Below are 21,378 nucleotides of genomic sequence, written 5' to 3'. Positions count from 1 at the left end.
TGACCTGAGCTGAAGGCAGCAGCTTAAACCACTGAGCCACCCAGGCGCCCCTGCTTCCTCCCTTTTTTATGCTGACTCTGGGTTCTAGATCTGTTCTTCTGACTTTCCATCTTGAGTTTCTTCTTGTGGCTTTTGAGCATATTCCAGAATTTTGAAAAACACTAAAATATATTCTCTGATTTACCTAAAATTAATTTCCTTTTTGAAGTAAAGTTATATTTGTAATACTGTTTTGATTTTTATCAACCATAATGATTATTTTTAGCCTATATATATTATCTAAGGGGGCGTTACATAGGGTAACAGGTTTTGGAAGAGTGAAGGAAGAAAGGAAGTGGTTGAAGAGGGTTTTTTTAAATAAACATAATGAGGAAGCCAAGATAATACTGTGGTGTTCCAATGAAAATTCATGGTCCTCAAAGCACTCTGATATGTAATATTTCATTAACTAAACTTGGTATGGAAAAAGGCAGAACAAAGGTTTGTAGACATATTCATGTCTCTTAAGGGTTGGAATGGTAGAAACGCTATAATTTGAGGGCTGGTGCTAACTGTGTTCACAACACCTAATACATATCAGTTCAGTTTGGCACATGATTAATCTGATTTTGTGACATACTAAAGAAAAAACAATATACGGTTCTCCTTTAGTATCTCATTTCTGTTCCCAATTGTATATTGGATTAATTTGCCTCAGGTTAACATTTTCATGGGCCTTCGTCTAAAGAAGTGAATTCTCCCCTCTTCTATGGCAGAGTTTGTGTTGAATACTGGAGAGTGTCTCTTCTCAAGAAGCTTCTATTCTTCTTGAAGAATATTCTTCTTGAAGGACATCAGGAATATGGATGTACTAAAAGCTCTGATAAGGAATGATAGTTAAAATACATAACAACTGGCCTGTATGGCATCAAACAATCAGAATGGTCTTCACTATGAAACCCCATTTGTGTGGCTGCATGTGTGCTGGCAGGAAGTCCTGACTGGATTCTAGAAGGCAGAGAGAATGCTGGGAGCACGTAGTGGGGCCTCCAGCCGAGAATGCTGAGGGACGGGCCTCAGGGAAATGTTCCTTGCAGTAGGATGCATAGGGACCTGAGTGGACTCTTAAAGCATCAGTGGGATCTAGGCAAAGACTTCGTTGGAAAAGGGGAACATGAACATAGAGTCAGGGGGAATTATGCGGCAAAGAGAGAAAGCTTAGTGTTTTCATTATTCTCTTTGCTCTTACAGGACATATTACTGTCCCTGGCCCCAAATATCTTTTGTTTTTCTCTTTCCCTCTTCACAGACATCCTCCATCCCCGCCTGTACCATCGCTCTGTCCTCTTCCCAGAGGTGGCATTTATCACTAAGCCTCATTTACAATTTTTCTTATAGACACTACTCTTTCTGCCCTCCCCCCACGTGATGATAATGACTTTGAAAGGATCAAAACTTACCTCTTGAGTATATAATAGTCATAGATTTTGTGGTTAGGAAAGTTGTTCTTACTGGCCACTTAATTTTATTTAAAGATTTTATTTATTCATTTGACAGAGTGCACAAGTAGGCAGAGCAGCAGGCAGAGGGAGAGGGAGAAGCAGACTCCCCACTGAGCAGGGAGTCCGATGTGGGGCTTGATCTCAGGACCTTGGCATTGTCACCTGAGCAAAAGGCAGATTGACTGAGCCACCCAGGCATCCTGGCCACTTATTTTATTTTTTTTTAAGATTTTATCTTTTTATTTGAGGGAGAGAGATCACAAGTAGGCAGAGCAGCAGGCAGAGAGAGAGGGGGAAGCAGGCTCCCCACCAAGCAGAAAGCCTGATTCGGGGCTTGATCCCAGGACCCTGAGATCATGACCTAAGCCGAAGGCTGAGGCTTAACCCACTGAGCCACCCAGGTGCCCCTGGCTACCTAATTTTAAATAGTAACGTGTTCAAATCGAATTGTTGCCGCTGAGGAAAAAATAGTAAGATAACCATAGAAAGAAAAAAAAAAAGGAAAATATGAAAGGAAATGAAAAATAGAAACAAGACTAGAAATCAGTCAAGTGGATAATAATGACAAACGTTTTCTAGATGAAATTACATAAGATGATAGATTTGTAGGAAATACATCATCATCTCAATGAGTTTTTCTTAGGATTTTTCTCTCTGTGCTGCTATTTAGATTCCCCAGGTTATAAAGGCTGACTCTGTGGCTGTTGGTCCCCATGGCTAAAGACCTGAGCTGGGCTGTCATTGAGTACACAGCTGTTGTCAGTGGCCTCTTAGCTGGTCTTGCCATTTTCTTTGAAGAAAGGTTCAAAATCCTACCTTCTGTTACATTCTTTTCCAAGGTATCATTTCCGTTTTTATTCTTCCAGGCATTTAGAGAAGAAATTGCACCAATCAACCTGAAAGTTAAAACAGTGAATGATTTGTCCAGTCAGCTGTCTCCACTTGACCTGCATCCATCTCTGAAGATGTCTCGCCAGCTAGATGACCTTAATATGCGATGGAAACTTCTGCAGGTGTGGCCACTTTATCCCTCTTCATGATCTAGCCTTGCATACTCGGTCCTTAAACCCTGCCTGATCATTCCCCCGCACACCATCGCTTTCTCCTTCTTTGCTAGTTGTAGTTGATAATGGATTTGTAGCATGTAATACCACCAGGTGTCTGTCTTTCCATATCTTGAACCCAGAGGCCTCATTTGTTGATGAATAGAGGTTTTAATGTAATTTTATGAGGTACTGTTCATGTGATATTTGTAGAAAACTGTAGAAGGTCAGATAAATCATAGTAATGGAGACCTAGTATAGGTCACAGAAACATTTTCCCATAATGGCTTATGAAGGAGTCATTTTTCTTACTTTAATCATGTATTTTTTTTTCCTTTTGCAAAGTTAAGTAATCTCCACCCTTCTTCCACTGTGTGCCACTCAAGTACGTTGTTGATTCTTTCCAGCTGGCACATTTACACTGTTGTGGTATTCTTACCTTTACCTCTCATGTCTAAGTTGTTTTAGCGACTGTAGATATTACTTGCTCATCCCAGATTTAATAGAGCCAAGCCCAGAAGAACTCTGTTGAGTACTACTAGGTATCAACATTTATAAGTCACCACACATGCCCATGAGTATTTGGACTCAGTCTTGGCAGAACTTTGTCATGTTCAATGGCCAGTTCCTTGGAGTTGTAATAATCATTTTTTCCCTGCAAACTAGCAGGATAATTTAAGTGGAATATTGAAAAAATAATTCTTGTGCATTTCTCTCTCTCTTTGGGGCCTGAAATGTAGTCTTTAATGAGATAAATGTGCAACTGGAGGTGATACACAAAAGCATTTTATTTTAAAGCTATAATATTTTATAGCATATTGGGTTACCTGAATTAACTCAAACATTGAATACCCAGTGGTTCAAATGTTCTTAATGAATACGAAGATTTAAGAAATGAGTGCATAGTATCAAACCGTCTTTTCTATGTTTGAAAAGAGTGTTAATAATCTGGGATTAGTAGAGTAGGAGATGTTAAAGTCATATGTGCTTTTCTAGTGAGTGGAACACAGAAGTGTTTGACTTTCTCTTTTTTCTTTCTGCTCCATTTCCCTAATTCATAACCTTCATGTAGGTTTTTCTGTGGTGCATCCTGATCACCTTCTGCTTGTGTTATCACTATCTCCAAAGATTAGAAGTCAGGGAATGCTCTGTGCTTGAAAGAGGATATGCACTCTCTTATCCTTATCTCTGAGTGTTGTAACTGCTGGAGCGCAGATGTTAGTTGCTGGTTGAACGAGACAGGAAGGAATCTCTGCTGACAGCAGTGTCCTCGTTCAGGACCATCGTCTCTTCTCCTGTACTAGATGGTGGCATTTAAGTGCTTTTTGGCTTTAATGAACAAAGCACTTGCTAATGCAATTTAAATAGCTAACCAGGAAAAACTAGAGCTACCCAGGGAGCTAGAGATAGACACGTTTCATTTAAAGGCAGCTGAAAATAGAACGGACAATCTATGAGGAACAGCGGACTCACACGCAGAGACCGGGGCCAGGAAAAAGAAAATGGAAGTGTCAGTAGGCCATGTACGGTGGTTACTAATTTGCATTTAGCCTCGCAGTGGACCAGCTGTGCATTTTTATAATGTAGAGAGCTAATGGTGGAAGTTGGGAGGACAAATTCAGAGAGTATACTAATTGGCCACTATACCCTTGAATACCCCCAAGTTTAGATGATTGGACACAAATGTGGAGGCAGATAAGAGATTCCATACTCCCAGATCTTTGTACTGTCCATCCATTTCTATCTATCCATCCATTGTCTAATTCGATCTCTCTGTCATCTACCTGTCTTTCTGTCTGTGCAGCTGCCTGTCATCATCTATCTGTGTTTTTCCCTGGGATTATTTTAGACTTCTTTTTCATTCGCTTCCTGTGGCACTTTTGACCACTTTCCTTACAGAGGAGAGACGAGTAGCCACTGGCCACAAGGCCACAGCTTGACTTTAGATGCTTTCGAGCTTTCCTGCTTTCAAGGCAGCGTAGAGTAACAGGAAGGCAAGAGCTCCTGGGACGAGATTAGCTGCATATGGATACTAGTACTGTCGGGTACTGACTTTCTGTCCTTGGACACCTCTGTGCCCCAATTTCTTCATCTGTAAAGTGGTGATAATAATAAATAATGCTTACCCAACATGGTCATTGTGATGGTTAAAAGAGTTAAATGTGTATAAACTGCTTAGAAGAATGCCTGCCGCTCTTTGCAGTCAGTTGGTACCAGAAGAGGGTATTTTAATCCTAGTACTTTGGTCCTAGAGATAAAGAAGGAGTCTGCACAAGCATACTCTCAGGCAGTAGCCTCCTTTAGTAAACAGGGTTTCTGGAGGGGAGTTTGGGGGGGAGGGGGTAACTGGGCAAGGGACATTAAGGAGGACATGTGATATGATGAACACCTGTCTTATATGCAACTGATGAGTTCTTGAACTCTATATCTGAAACTAACGATGTGTGCTATATGTTGAATAATTGAATTTAAATAGAAAAATACTTATAACAAGTATATTATTAAAGTCATTGTTTTCAAATCAAATTATTTCTTGCATGTGTGTATGCAGGTTTCTGTGGATGATCGCCTTAAACAGCTTCAGGAAGCCCATAGAGATTTTGGACCCTCCTCCCAGCATTTTCTTTCTAGTAAGTATTAGTAAGTTTGACTGTTCTCATTAATTGAATGAATGAGCATATTCTTTCAGTTTCCTTCCAGGAGCCATATTCTTTGCTACAAATATATTTACTCACGTTCGATAAATGTATAGAAAGTAATATTAAGATTCATTACCATATTGTTTATTGGTTATTAGTTGTAATAATCTGGCCACAATTGATAAGTCCCCAAAGTGGAGCAAAACTGAATTTGTCTTTAGCTGTGGTTTTTCACTGAACCATCAGATATAGTAAGTAATATAGTATCATATCATCATTAGCGTATCATAAGCAAAGCCTATGAACTTTTTCACAATAAAGAAATCATTTTTACATTTTCAGATTTCTAATTAGTTTATCTTCTTAAAAAGTGTTTATCAATTTAAAATGTACCTGTATGTTTAGCAATTAAAAAAAAAACTCCCCACAAATCTGAGATTTTTGTTTATTAGGTTTACTGTAATCATACTTCGCTTTTCTTTCGGTCAAGTATTGCAGGTGTAGCCAAACCACGTATGTAGATTTGTAGATAATATTCTCCAACTGAAACATTTAATTTTATGGACTGTTCATGAGATCTTACATAAGTGCTTTGAGCTTCTATTTTCTTTATCATTCACTACTAGGGAAACTAAAGAATGTAGGATTCAGAGTCATCCAAATTAAGATTAAATTATTAATTCTGCCTTTTGCCAGACCTGTAGATTCCTGAAAGTTAATTTCTTTATCTTAAAATTCTATAATAATACTTATTTTTTCTGATAGCCTTGAAAATTAATTGAGGAAGCAGAGTGAGTTTCATAGCACCCATCACAGTTCTTGGCACTGATGCTTTCACTATTAATTTCTTTCCTTTTATATTTCCTGGCAAACATGTGCCAGAAAACAGCTTGTTTAATTTAACGTAAGTGAAGTTTAAAACTTAAGGCACAGCTTATATCCCAATTATGAGAACTTCTTTGTATCTATAATAATAGAGAAAACTGAAGTAATACCATCTCTTCCAACCAAATTGATTACATTCATATTTTCCCTTAATCTTTTGTCATGGTTGATAATCTGCTTTACCTCAATTCAAGGTTGGCTTTTCTATTTTCACAGTTTCAAGAATCTGAATTAGTCATTTCCTGCCCCTCCTGTCCTCGAGTCCTCACGCTCCCCCTCTCCACGACCCCATACACATTTTCTCTTTCACACATAAGAGCTCTTAGATGGCCTCTCTTTGAGTGATTGTAGTCCTTCCTGGATTATGCTGGGTGCAAGGGTGCATTTCTAAAGTTGGGATGTCATCAGTGTTGATAAAGTAAAGAAGTGTGTGGTCTCATTAGGTATGAACTACTTCAGATTTCTTAAACTTAATTTAAGCTTGTGTGCTAAGGCCAAATTAAAGCGGAATTTAACAAGAACTTGTGACTCTATTTCTAGTTCTAAGGATTAGTTATCTATTAGTATTGATGAAATCCTACACTTTGACCCAGCAACCATTCATTCATAATAAAAATCCAACTCATGTTCTTTAGGAAAAGAGACATGGTTAAGAGTCACATGTACTTTGTGAAACCAAAGCATGTGGCCTTTTATTACCTGGCCCTGAGAGTCCAAAGAGGTCAGAGTTTTTCAAATCAAAACAGTTGTTAACATGAATGAAGACATGTAAACCAAATCCCAATTAATAAATTGAATAATTGTTATCTCTTGCTGCTTAGAATCGTTGGCTTTATAATATTTCTTGGACTTCAGCCAGGTTATAAAAGGAGTCTGTTTAGCTAGAACACAAAATAAAAACTGACCTATGAGGCTGCTGCCAACACTGAAACGAGGTTGGCTCCAATGAGAAATTTATTATACCTACTTCCACATTTTCATCACCCTTTATATTTTCATGGACGTAGTTGGAGAAGGGAGTGCTCCCATGCTATAAAGAGAAGAAGAATTGTTGAACAGGAAAATTGCTGAACTAGGGGTCAGAAATCTTGAGATGATGTCTGAGCTCGGCCATTTCTTTATGGAGCAAATTATTTCACTTCTGAGTGTCTCGTTCCTTATGTATCAAATAGAGCTCTAATGAGGACTTGCTGGCTTCCTTATCAACAGATGCATTTGAAAAGGCTTTGCGAGTTTAGAATGCTATATTTTTGTAAGATATTAATGTGACCTGAAATTCAGAAAAAAAAGCATTGATAACAACTGGCTCTGAGAGCCTAGTGATAATTGCAAAGATTTGTTTGAATTGCTTGTTTATTAGTTTATTTGGCAAAATTCCTTAGTAGCTCTAACTTTACATGTTTAACTCTTCTTAAGTCAGTCTTAAAATAATTTTATAGGAATAATATAGTTTTATAAATAAGGAAGAACTGGAATTACAAGAAATAAGTACCTGAAACAAAACATAAAATCTCAATCATAATGATATCTAATGTGAAAGTAAGAAACTGCATTTTCTGTGCATTTCAGATGAAATAAGTTTTTGGCATTCTTCTATCCAGATAATTACCTTCGTTTTCTTTTTTGTCGTTGTTGTTTTTAACAACCCTTTGCCTGTGTTTGTCTTAATCTTTCCTTTTTAAAATTCATACAAATGAGTTTGTTTAAATGCCATCTGTCCTAGATAGTTATTCTTGTGAAACAAAGTAAAGCATGTTATTAATGATCTGGAAAATTCAGTCTTGGGAAATCTAGTCTATAATCTGTATATACCAGGTAAAATTAATTTTGGCTTTAGCTTAATCAAAAAAATATATACAGAGTCCATTTTTCGGATAGCACTAAGTTTTAAATTGTGGTGATTATAAACAATAAAACTTGATTTTGAGAAGTATTTTTAGCAACAAGTTCAATTAGTTAGGTTGGCATTTGAAATTGAACCTGCGTTGTTTCTTTCCTTGCTTCAAATGAATCTTTAAAAAGCCACTCTTTGTTTAGCCTCACAGATTTCATAATTATAGGAATCCAGCTCAAAAACCAGAACAGTTCTCGTTGAATTGGTTATAAAATGTGTTCAGTTGTTTTGCATTATGGCATAAGGCTTTGGGTGAGCAGTGTTTCCAATAACCTCCCTTTGTTTCTTCAGCTTCAGTCCAGCTGCCATGGCAAAGATCCATTTCACATAATAAAGTGCCCTATTACATCAAGTAAGTTGATTTTAATTCTCCTTTATGATACCAAAAAAACAAAGTTATGTTGATAGCTTAAGAGGCTTTCCACTGTAACTTTGGAAAATAGAATTTAATCCTGCTGTCTGAAGGAAACCATATAAATAAATAAATATATATATGTGTGTGTGTGTGTGTGTGTGTGTGTGTGTGTGTGTGTGTGTATATATATATATAATAGTTAAAAGAAGTTAGTTTAAAAATCAGAGTATTATTTGTAGTTTATTAGGTTAAGGCCATAGGTGTATTTAGCATATATTATTTTAAAACTGATACTAAAATATTTGGGGAAACTGACAAAATTTCTAAATATGTCAAACTCTTGGGGCACCCGGCTGGTTCAGTCTGTAGAGCTTTAGACTCGACCTCGGGATTGTGAGTTCGAGCCCCACCTTGGGCGTAGAGATTACTTAAGAATAAAATCTTAGTGGGGCACCTGGGTGGCTCAGTGGGTTAAAGCCTCTGGCTTCGGCTCAAGTCATGATCTCAGGGTCCTGGGATCGAGCCCCGCATCGGGCTCTCTCCTTAGCAGGGAACCTGCTTCCTCCTCTCTCTCTGCCTGCTTCTCTGCCTACTTGTGATCTCTCTCTGTGTCAAATAAATAAATAAAAATCTTAAAAAAAATAAAATCTTAGTAAATAAATATGTCAGACTCTTGACATGATGCTGTTCTCACACTGCACTGATTCGAAACCATTTTTATTTCTCCCAGAAAATCCATTTAAAAAGTGCTGTACTCTTCTCATTTTAATCCACTAAAAACAAGCAGTGTTTTTATCATTAAGAAGTTCAGTATTTTCAGGGGTTTTTGGCTTATGGATATTATCTTCATTATAGTTTAGATTTATCATCCTTCCTTTTTTTATTGTCAATTTGAGAGTTTCTCCTTTTTACATACTAAGTTTCTCCTTATTATATAACATTTTATATATTTTGTATCATTTACACAAGGTCTGAGTAGGATTTGATCCTTGGCTTAGGCTAGGTATGGTCCTAGAACAGAATGATACAATCCCTTGAGGTGTAAATTAGCAAAGATGTTGGTTTACAATGTGTTAAACTGATGAAAGTCCTAGCTGACTCTGTTTTATGTGTATGGTGAACAGCATCATAATTATGGGCAAGTAATCACTATTATTAGGAGTCAACTCTGTCTCAGATTAGCCAGCTGACCTCAGGCAAGTTGGGTAAACATCTCTGGGCCAACTTTCCTTTGTATCTTTCCTAAATGGCATATGGATCTCCAAAATCCATGCTGACACTAATAATCTACTCTTCCAATATCCCTCTTCCTGAAAAATTTGTATATGAAGCCAGTGTTTGTGAAATAGTATTTCCTTATGAAGGTTCTGTTGTAGTCTGAGATGTATCCTCTGGGTAAAGAAAAATCACCAAAAAAAAAAAAAAAAAAAAAAAGAAAAATCACCATACCATATATGAAATATAATAATAATATATGTTATATTGCCTTAATGGAATTCACTACTTTCACTGTAGAGTCTATAGTGTACTGGTTAGTGATAAACTTAAGGATAAGGTAGCAAAGCAATTGGCTGGTGTCAGATTTGTGCAATCATGAATAGAAAAGTCAGAGGCTGGGTAAATTGACATGTCTTTATTGAGAGTGTAATCATCTGATCCAAATTTAAACCATTTTTAAAATTTTTTACATTTTTATTATTATAATAATTAATAATAATAATAGCAGCAAATGAAGAAGGGGGCATGAGTCAGGGAATGCCCACAACCTCTAGAAACTAGAAAAGGCAAGCCGATGGGATTCTCTTTTCGAATCTCCAAGGAGGACCACAGACTTGCAAACCTCAATTTTAGCTTAAGGAGACATTTATTTTGGAGTCATTTTTTATAGCAGCAGTAGAAAGCTAACACATGTATTAGACAAAATGAAGAAGTCCATGAAATTATTTGAAATTAAATTTTTTTACTCAACTGACAAAGAATCCTTACGTGATTTTTTTTAAAGTGTTGATCAGATCCAGCAAAGCAGATTTTTGTCTTTACTGGATAAAGAAAATATTAATTTTCTGTTTGATTATGTTATATGCTGGTTATTGATTTGACTTGTCATTTTAAGAATCCATCTTGAATTTTAGCACTGCTATTAAAAAGGAATTTCTGTATGTCTGAGTTGATTATCTATGACTAAAAATGACATTAAGTCAGAGTTTCACTGATTCAGAATTTTTAAAGTTTTGGTAGGCTCTCACAGGATTATCGTCTTGTTCATACTATGAGTTCTGATAGGGCAGACTGTACAGCAAAAGCTTGTTCCTCTGACATCTCATTAGCTGGAGCTCCGTGACCATGACCATGACCATGACCAGCACTTTAAAATATGTATATTATAATGATGGCCAATATGTGTAATGTGACATGTAGGATTGTAGCATCCTAAAATATCTTCAACATCATTAGTGAAAGATTGAATTTTCTTGACTCTGTATAGTTTTACTCTTAAGTGTCTTTTAGGACTTAGAAATATTTAGAGATCTCTCCAGGTATATAGGATGAATTCTCTTATTTTTAGAAAACTTTCAGCCAGATGCTTTCATTACCTGCTCTGTTGTGTAACTTAACAGTTTCTTTCTTCATAATAAAGTATATCAGTCTCTGGAGGTAGGGTTAATATGAGCCAGTATTTCCAGATGAGGAATTGTTATGAAAACAAAATTTAATTCCCAAGTAAATTAATAAGCAAGTAAATAATGAGTGAAAGGGCTTTTAATATACACACTTCCTTCTGCATGGCTGCACAAGTAAGTAGAGGAAGAATGTTAAAAACAAATTTAGCATGATTCTCATGCAGCTAGAGTTTCCTGGAGCATATTAGGATGTATTAATTTAGCCAAAAAGAAAACAAGAGTCAAGTAGAAATGTGGAAGTATACGATTTTGTATACTTCAATGGCAGAATATAGTGAGAAACTTGAAAGGAGAATGGGAAGACCAAATTGTCTTTATTTCATATTTTAATTTTATTGATTAGCTAAAACCTACTTTGATGGCTCTCCAATGCATTTCTTTCTCTCTAGGTGTGTTTTCATTAATATTTTGTGGTGTACTGCAGTGGTTCCAGACTCATTTGTTTCTAAAAAATGATAGAATGTAGATTTGAACTGTAAGGGTCTGTATGGTATAATCCCTCTATGTTAATATCTCAAGTTGAAACTCATATCTTTAAATTATATTTGCTGCATCTAAAGTCGGTTTTGCAAATTTGATCTAGTTATTTTTTCTTTTGTAGTATTATCCAGTGACAGTTCATTGTTCTATCAGTTTACAGAAGCCTGCAGTGGCTCCTGCTGCCTTTACAATATACAAAAATCTACCATCAAAGCCAAATTTCTTTCTCTGTGGATTTTTAGTCATGTGTTTGTGTTTTGCACACGTTTTTCATTTCCTCAGCCAGAAGTTAATATCCAGGGTGTTTCAGGCACAAAGGGAACAACGAGTAAAAGCTTTGGGTTGAACTTTCCTAACATGTCACGTTAATCATATAAAGCTCATTGCTTCTCATTTTGATCCGGAAATAATACTAATACATAGTCATAGCGGGTGATAATAAAGATCATTGAAATGAATTATATTTTTTGAATATTCATTTGCCAGCCACTGTGCTAATCCTCTAATTCTCTCTTAATCTCACTGGAGTGTGGGAACTGTCATTACCCCATTTACGGGCAAGGCTTAGATAACACGTATGCACAACCAGGACAAGGAAGAGCTAGTGTTCAAACCCAGGGACTGACTCCAGCTCCTGTCTCTTGACCGCTGCGTCTCTAGCGCTCTGCACTGAGCAAAGGAGAGAACAGAAATTTAAGTCACATGGAAAATTTGGGTAGTATGGGGACTTATATTAAGGAAGGAGCAGTCAGGTGGAGGAAATTGGAGCAAACATCCTTTTTGTTCATGCTATGGATTGGCTGCCATTTATGATACACCTACTATGGGCCAGCAATTGAGGACAGAGCTCATTTTCGTAGGTCATTTCTGTAAGGGTAATACATGCTTTAATATGATTAAGGAAATGTCACACTGCGTGGTGCAGTAATGGAGAAAGGTACTTTTCTATAGGGAGAAAAATGTAGTTCTCCACAGTCCTGCCAGTCGGATCTTGACAGAAATTCAGAAGTAGGGGAGCAAACAAACTGTGTGGCCCTCCACTACCTTTCCTTAGTTCCATGGTCAGAGATTTCTGTCTCTGGGTGGATTTCCATCCATGATTAGGATGCTCAACAGAGCTGGCTCATAAGTCCTGTAGGGCTTTTTGCATAGATGGCTGTGTCCATATCCAGTCTGCTAATAAGTCATACTCTTTCACAGAATTTAGTATGGTGAAGTTAGGAAATCTGGTTTTCCTTCTCGCTCTACGATGTCATCTCTAAAGCCAGAGTGTGTGACTTTTCAGGAAGCCTTAGCGGAAATGCTGCTGCCACTCTCTTGACGGGTGGTTCCCGTCAAGTTTTTCCACTTGAATCTGAGGTGCAAACCTAAATTCTTTATAGAATCCTATGTGTGCTCACACACACGCAGCTTTCATGTGAACATTTTAGTAATCTCTTCTTAATAGATAATACATGTCAATCACATTCTCTGAAACTGACGTTTTCTCAGTATTACAGTGTATTAATCAGAATAAACTATCGTTACCTACAGATACCACTTCCATGAATTCTCTGCCTTATTCTCACTCCCCTTGGCGAACAAGCCTAAATCAAAATTTTCCTCAAGTTATTACATCTCATTTATATTTTCCTTTAATCTGTTCTCATGTCCATTAGGGATAATTCCCCTTTCTTGCCTTCCAAGGCCATTCTCTGCTGCCCTAATCCATCAATTGCTGGGAAAAAAACAAAACACAAAGTTTATAGTTGTAAATAAAATCTTGGAGAGCAAGTAGCTGTTTTTTTTATAGCAGTCATGTAGTTTATTTGCATAAACTCTATTCCCTTGTCTCATTATATATGTACAGTGTAAAGGAGAGAATTAATGCTTATTTCTTTAGAGGAATTGTGGACCCATTTCAGTGATGTAGGTGAAATATTTCTCCTTTAAATAACAAGAAAGTCAAAGCTAACAGAGGTGTGTGTATAACAAAACAAAGAAGAAATTAACATAAAGCATTTTTTTTAAAGATTTTATTTATTTATTTGACAGAGAGAGATCACAAGTAGATAGAGAGGCAGGCAGAGAGAGAGAGAGAGAGAGAGGGAGCAGGCTTCCCTGCTGAGCAGAGAGCCCGATGCGGGACTCGATCCCAGGACCCCGAGATCATGACCTGAGCCGAAAGCAGTGGCTTAACCCACTGAGCCACCCAGGTGCCCAACATAAAGCATTTTATGTTTAAAGATTGGAGGAAACTCATCCCAAAACAAAATAAATCCATAACAAATGTATAACTAATAATGAAAGGCAAACATAGCTCTCTCTGAAAGGTCTCCTACAGCTGTCTTCATCTCTGTCTCCCTCCTTAATCAAGACAAGAGATGGCATTCTCCTGGTGCCAGATTTTTAGTGGAGAAGTCTTGGGACACGCTTTGAGTCTCTTTGCAGGAGTAGAGCTTGTATTTTCATTTTAATGATAAATAAATGAAACAAAGCTTAAGAGAATGTACTGGAGCATCTGTTTTTCCAAGAAACAGTCTGTGACTTTACCTATGTTGAAAATAAATATTTAAAATAATTGGGCCAACTCTGCTGATGAGGAGGGAAGAACGAAGTTGTTTTATGAAAGAACATAAGCGTCTTGGGATCCCTATACCTCCTGGGCTTGGAGACAGCTTCAGACAAGTGAGCACACCTTGGCTGTTGAGAAAGATAACAGCAGGCCCTGAGCCCTGCAGCAGCCTTGAATTGGCAAACTGTAAGCAGACGGACAACTTCCAGTGTATCTACCAGTGCCCTGACTTACTGAGATAATTCAGGTGGAACTGACATGGTCCGAGAAAGACATTCACTAGTGCAGGACTGAAAAAGATGTTATTTTCCTGCCATTCATCTATACATGGCTGGGGCCAGTGTTATCTTTACCGTGAGGTGGAATTTGGGCTTGGCGTCTTACAGGTTACTCAGTTCCACTGTATTATAGGGGCACTGTCAGCCTTACTGTACCATCTGACTTTTAGGGTCAAATTTGCAATTAATAAAGGTCTACTGTAAAGTACAGAAAGGTCACTATGGGGCCACTAAGGAGGAAAAAGAGATACTCGTATTTTGATTTGTAAAGATTCAATTTTTAAAATAGTCATTGAAACTAGCAAAAGTGCAAAAGCAATAATGATCAAATAAATAGTGAAAGAAATAGAATATCTTTTTCTATATGGATTATAAAGTAAAATGATACAATGTAAAATTCAATACAACCATATAGAAAAAATTGATTTCTCTTTTAAAGATTACATATGAAAGAGTAGTTAAAAAAAAACCCAAAAAACCTAAATCTAGGGGCGCCTGGGTGACTCAGTTGGTTATGCTTCTGCCTTCGGCTGAGGTCATGATCTCAGGGTCCTGGGACTGAGTCCTGCATCGGGCTCCCTACTCAGCTGGGAGCCTGCTTCTCTCTCTACCCCACTTCCCCTGCCTGTGTTCTCTCTCTTGCTCGCTTGCTCTCTCTGTCAAATAAATGGATAAAATATATATTTTTAAAAATCTAAATAATGTAAATTCAGCTTTAAAAAACAAACTAGGGGCGCCTGGGTGGCTCAGTGGATTAAGCCGCTGCCTTCGGCTCAGGTCATGATCTCAGGGTCCTGGGATCGAGTCCCACATCGGGCTCTCTGCTCAGCAGGGAGCCTGCTTCCCTCTCTCTCTCTCTGCCTGCCTCTCTGTCTACTTGTGATCTCTGTCAAATAAATAAATAAAATCTTTAAAAAAAAAAAAAACAAAACTGTAAAAAACAAACTAGAAGGATACAAGGATAAACTCAGCTCTGGTGGACAATAATCCTGGAACTGACACCCCAGGCGGGGGGGCCTAGAACACTCCCCAGAGCCAACTCCACAGCAGGTGACCTGCAGGAATGTTGATTAATGTGCATTACTGGTCTGCCTCTCCCTAGTGTGACAACTTAGAGGGACACGGGGTCGAGTTTGGGGCAGAGGGGAAGCTCCTTCTGAGTTCTGGTCCCAAGCAGAGATTCTCCCAAAGTAGAGCCTCCCCTGAGTTTACTGAGTGTCTGCATGTTCATTCTTCCAGACAACCTTCCAGTGCCCTCAAAACTAGTATCACCCAAAGCTCCCTGCGCACCCAGGCACACTCAGGCACTTCCATTTTGGTCACAAATTATATTACTTTACTTGAAAACAAATACAAGCAAACCTCGTCATAGTGTTTTGTAACAAATTGTTCTATAATTTACATTTGTAAATGTATTGTAAAATCCATTTGTATTTAGGGTTTTGGTAGTATTTTTGGTAGCCTTTGTCTCTATATAGCCATTTACATGCTTGTGTCTTTTAACCTACTCTTGAGTATGAAATTATTTTAGGTGCATCTTATACTTGAATCCAATAGAGTTGGAGTTATCCACTGTGGACAATTTCGTCATCCTGCGTTGTGTCTTCATTATCATGACAAGCTAGTGCATTTTCTTTTTTCTTTTTTTTTCTTTTTTTCTTTTTTCAACTAGGTTCCATTCCCAGTATGGGGCTTGAACTCATGACTATGAGATCAGGAGTTAAATGTTCCACTGATTGAGCCAGGCAGGCACCCCAAATCAGTGACATTTTTTAAGGAAGAGTCTGTGCTTTTTCAGTATCTCTTATGAAGTAGGATCCTGTATCTTATATGGAATTTAAACAGAAAGGTTTTTTTCCTGAAATGTTGGCATTCAAACTTTCTTAAGTTTTCCCTTAGATTTATTCTTATATTTCAAAAACTGTAACCTTGCCTTTCCTGCCTTAAAAAGCCTAGAAGATGGCAGAAAGTGTTTGCGAGGGTTCAAGAAGTTCTGTGTAACCTGAACACACATGTTCCGTCCCCGGAGGAAACCGCTTCCTCATCTTCTGTCCAGTCTGTCTTCCACCTGCACCGTCATGCACACACAATACACCCCCCCCGACACACACACACAGTAAGACTCTGCATACCAGCAGGAGTACTCCATATTCTTCATATATTCTGGTCTCAAGTAAAATAAAAATTGGGGGGATTGTAAATTCCAAGATGAGAATGTCACCTTTTAGATCCTTAAGAAGATACTACTCAGATAAATAACATTGCCTCTGATTGCCAGAATTTGTTTTCACTCTTTACACTTTAATCGCCTGAATGCAAATTGATTATTTGGGAGTTCCTGCTTGATTCCTATATTCTTTTTTTTTTTAAGATTTTATTTGTTTATTTGACAGAGACACAGCAAGAGAGGGAACACAAGCAGGGGGAGGGGGAGAGGGAGAAGCAGGTTTCCTGCTGCAGAGGGAGCCCCATGCAAGGCTGGATCCCCGGACCTTGGGATCAAGACCTGAGCCAAAGGCAGATGCTTAAGGACTGAGCCACCCAGACACCTCTGATTCCTATATTCCTATATAAACTTTCATAAATGTATTAAAAGAAGGTATTAGCGGAGTCTGCAAAGGCCCGTGTCTCGTCATTCTGGAGAGTCTCTCTTTTATATATAGCACTTCTTGTCTTCTACTGTGCTTTGTGGCTTAAGGAGTTGATTTTCTGTCACTTATTTCTCCCCACCCTGAGGAGCAGTCTGGGGCACTGAAGACAGAAAAGCAGCTACTGCATCAGACAACACACAGTTACACAGTTCACTTGTAATTTCGAAAGGGCCTGTGTGTAGAGGAGTGAAGTTGGAAAAGAAATTGATGTGAGTTCAGTAATGAATGGGACATGGGATTGTGCACTCCTCAATTGAGAATTTTGTCTGTGAAGAAGGAAAAAAAGGTAATAGAGAGCAGGAAATGTAGATTCAAGGTAGGGATGTTGGTGTATAAGGATGGCAGATCCTTCAACATTTGTATTTTGAGAAGGTTCTTATTGAGAAGGGAGTTAATAATGCAGCACAAGAGATTTTAAAGAAAGCCTGGGAAGAATTGGCCTTTGATGGGTGGAGGAATTCCTCAGGAAGGAGGAGAGAAGAAGACAATCTGGCAGATGGAAGGTAATTTATTGATTTGGTGGTTGGAAGATGAAGGAATTCTAATATGGTGCTTTCTAGTTTTCTTTTCAATGAAATGTGAAATCAAGTGAAATGATATAAGGCAGGGAGGGAAACTTACTTAGGTTTGGGAGAGAGATGGCAGTAGTAAATTGTCTTGGGGTCTGGGAAGTGAGTTTATTAGGGGATGTTGTGTGGTTGCCAGCAGTTGGACGTTTGAGGTTTGAAGTTAAATATTTAAAGTAAAATTAGTCTGTCTGTTGAGTGATTTTCTCCAGCTGTATTCATGCACAGCTGCTCAGGTCCAGAGAAGGCAAGTAATTGAGCTGATCCATGCTTGGGCTTTGCTAGGAGTGAGAGAGAAGCAAGGCAGATGAGATTGTTTGTAATGATTATAATGATGGACCATGGACTCAGATTTAGACAGATTCATCAGAAAGATGTTAAAATATCAGTCATACAAGTAGACTTCCATATTAAGAACACAGACTTAAAATTCGAAATCCATTTCTACTACTTACTGAGACCTTGAGCAAGTTATCTAAGTGCCCTCCTGGCCCTAATTCCTTTATCTGTAAAATGGGGATACTGTTGGCACCCAACACATTGAGTTTTTATGCAGGTTGAGTTTACACAAGGAAAGTGTTTGGAAGAACCCCTGGTATAGACCAGACAGGCAAATAATAGTTGATTACTGTAATTAATCTTGTGTATCCTGACCTACTGTGTCATCTTTCACTATGCACAGCAAAGAAGAAATATTTCTCTTCCTGTGATCATCTTATCCCTGAACAATATGGGTTGTTTTTTCTCTCTCACTTGTATTTTTAATTAACTGACTCACTTTTAATTTTTTTTCTCTTATATGCCCTTAGAATTGCAATTGAAATGAAACGACACATGTAAAACTCAAAATCCAGTTTCAAGCATAAAATTGAGTAGATAAGTAACAAGTAAATGTGCTTGACTAAGTGTCAGTTTTGGGGTAAGCAGGATGCCTTCTTGCCATCTCTTAAGGTTGTATGGAAGAAAATGAGGCCGCTCTAATGAGGACAAATGGGATTAAAAAGTTCCTTCCCCAAGCAGTCTATTGCCCAGAAATCAGTTTCTTACCCATCTATCAAAATCACATGTACTTTTCTGTCAGTTCATTGTCTCATATATTGGACCATGTTGTTTTACACATTTTTGTGTTCTAGCCATTGGTGTGCAAACTTATTTGTGTCTTCCTTTCTGGGCTCATCAGAATACATTACAAATAATAATAGGTAGAAGAATGTATCGCTCATTAACCATACTGGTTCAGTATTTCATCAAATTCCATATAATACAGGGAGCACATATTATCTCAGCTGGACACTTACGGGTGCTCTTTTAATAAGTATATGGGATAGCAAATGGGAACCAGAACTGTCCAAGGCGTTAAAGGATGTTTTAAAAAACAGTTAACGGAGATCTCATGCACAGCACAGTGATTACCCACAACAGTACTATGTTTCAGACTTCAAAGTTGCTAGGACACTGGATTTTAAATATTTTTTCCACAAAACAGAAATGATGATTATGTGATGGGATAGAGGGGTTAGCTAACACAACCGTGGTGATCCTACTGGAATATATAAATGTGTCAAACCAACATGTTATACATCTTAAACTTAAACTGTGTTACACCTCAATAAAAAATTTAAAAATTAGGGCACCTGGGTGGCTCAGTGGGTTAAGCCTCTGCCTTCGGCTCAGGTCATGATCTCAAGGTCCTGGGATCGAGCCCCACATTGGGCTCTCTGCTTGGCATCCTCCTCTCTCTCTCTGCCTGCCTCTCTGCCTACTTGTGATTTCTCTCTGTCAAATAAATAAAATCTTAAAAAATAATTAAAAAATTAGAAATTCAAATAAATAAAAATTAGGGGAAATCTCGAGTCTCATGGCATTCAGAAAGAGCATGCATCAAAGATTTCATTTAACTCACTAATCACGGAATGGGTAAGAAGTTATAAGAGGTCCCCAGGAGCATACGAAGAACTGCATCTTTAGAGTCAAATAAGAGTTGCTAAAACGAAGTCTGCCCCTGGGTGCAAAGCTGGTTAACTGCTCAGCGTCCACAGGTCATCAGCTGCATCCCAGTGGACACAATTTGCATTTCGATGGAGAAGGAACATTTGCCTTGCTATTGTTTTTTTCAGTTTCCAGAGTTTAAAATAGCCCAGAGACCCGGTAACCTTTTGGCCCGCTAGAGAGGCTGCCTCTGTTTTCCCCTTCCCCTTCACAAGCTCGCCACACGTAGCACAGCTCAGCACCCTACTTCCGCGTATCACGCGCTCTCCCTGTTGCTTGCTTCATAGGATTTTGCATTTCCTGTTGAGTGCTGCTTTGTTAGATTTTTTAAAAGTTTATCAAGCTGCACAGTATGAGGTTCTGTCCTCTTTCAGATGTGAGGTTGGCCAGAAGCTGAGCTGTTGTTATTTGGGGGGGCGGTGGGGGGGAGAGGGGAGGGTTTCGGAGAATGCTGCTTTCAGTTCTGTGTTGGTTGCCCACTCTGGGAGGACTTGAGAGCATTTGGGCTGGATGACCTGAGCCATGTGCAGCTGTTCAAATACTTAGAGCCTTCTTTGGGTTGATTGTGGATTTTGCTTTAAACCGCCCCCCCCCCCTCTAAAAAGAGAGAGAGAAAGAGAGAAGGAAAGAAAAGAAAATCCAACAGCCAACTGCATCTATTACTTTTTTTTTTTTAACTGTTGTTTGGTAAGCTGCACTGACACTTCTGTAACCAGAGGCTGTGTTTATTTTCAGCGCTGGCAGTTCTGCCTAATGAATCAACTGGTATTGAATTCACAAAGGGAGATGCCTTTTCCCTCCCTCCATCTGTTTGCCAAATGGCGTGTGTTCCCTCAGCTCCTCATAGTGGTTTCACTCCGAAGAGCCATTAGCAAGCGGGTCTTCTCATTGAATTCTCAGCGGCTGCCATGCTGCCGAGTGGCATTTTCCCCTCGTGGTTCCACAGCAGTTGCTTGCCAAAGCTCCTCACTTGTGATTCTAGAGAGAGAAAGAGTACTTACATTTGTTGTTTAGGTATAAAAGTTTGGCTCTGCATTCCCCAAAGGTTTAGTTTGGTTCTTGAGCTTTGAGTTGATCCTTCACGATGGGATGTCTGTCTCTGGAGAACAGTGTCCCCGTGACGACTCAGATGGCTCCAAAGCGACAGGGGTTGTGGGAATACTGGTCGGCTGTCTCACGCTGCGAACTCCTGATGGATTTGTTTTGAACTACACTCTATTTCCAGCAAATCCTTCTTTAATTCTTATTGATGGTAGGGAGGAAGTTGTTTTATGAACAAAATCTGGAGGGTCTTTATATTTTGGGTTTTGTTTTTGTTCAGTTTTGTTTTGTTTTTTTACTTCATGCGTTAGAAGCTTTTTGGGTCAGTTACTTCCCACACGTGAACGTGCACATCAATCCCATGGGATTTTGTTCAGCTGTTTAATAGATTCCAGGTTAATAGAACGAATAGAGTTTGGAGATTCTGCATTTCTGTCAAGCTCTGGACCACATTATGAAAAGGAAGAATTTTAGGTCAGATAGCTTCAGTACTTTCTCTGTGGTCTTTGGAGCAACTTGGAGGGGAAAATGGTAGAATGGTTTGGTTGGGGTTCTGCAGCAGAATACAAAGTGGAAATATTTTGCCTCTGCATTGGTGTCAAAAACCAGGTATGGGAGTTAGACAACTTTCCAGCTCTGGAATAGACCTTCACTTATTAGGCATGTTAATTTGTGGATTTTTGGAATTTCCAGGACATTTTGCATACCCAATTTCATATCTAATCTTTAAATTTTTCAAAGCAAATTATGAGTTCTTGGGGGATTCTGTTATATATGCATATATAACAGTGATTATGTCCTATTCCCAGTAACATGTCCTAATTTTTGATATATTACCTAG

General features: G+C 38.4%; 1 protein-coding gene across 6 annotated transcripts in view; it reads left to right on the top strand.

Annotated features, from left to right (window-relative positions):
* Nucleotides 1–21,378, top strand: part of UTRN (utrophin) — a 505,495-nt gene that overhangs the window by 414,087 nt on the left and 70,030 nt on the right. For all 6 annotated transcript variants that reach the window (XM_046006019.1, XM_046006018.1, XM_046006020.1 and 3 more), the window contains 3 exons: nucleotides 2,348–2,494; nucleotides 5,076–5,154; nucleotides 8,234–8,294. In XM_046006019.1, the coding sequence (XP_045861975.1) occupies nucleotides 2,348–2,494; nucleotides 5,076–5,154; nucleotides 8,234–8,294 (287 nt within the window). The remainder of the gene's footprint in view (nucleotides 1–2,347; nucleotides 2,495–5,075; nucleotides 5,155–8,233; nucleotides 8,295–21,378) is intronic.

This window comes from Meles meles, chromosome 5, assembly GCF_922984935.1.
Source record: "Meles meles chromosome 5, mMelMel3.1 paternal haplotype, whole genome shotgun sequence".
NCBI lineage: Eukaryota > Metazoa > Chordata > Mammalia > Carnivora > Mustelidae > Meles > Meles meles.
The sequence above is the reverse complement of the archived record's forward strand: the minus strand, read 5'-3'. Positions and strand labels throughout refer to the sequence as shown.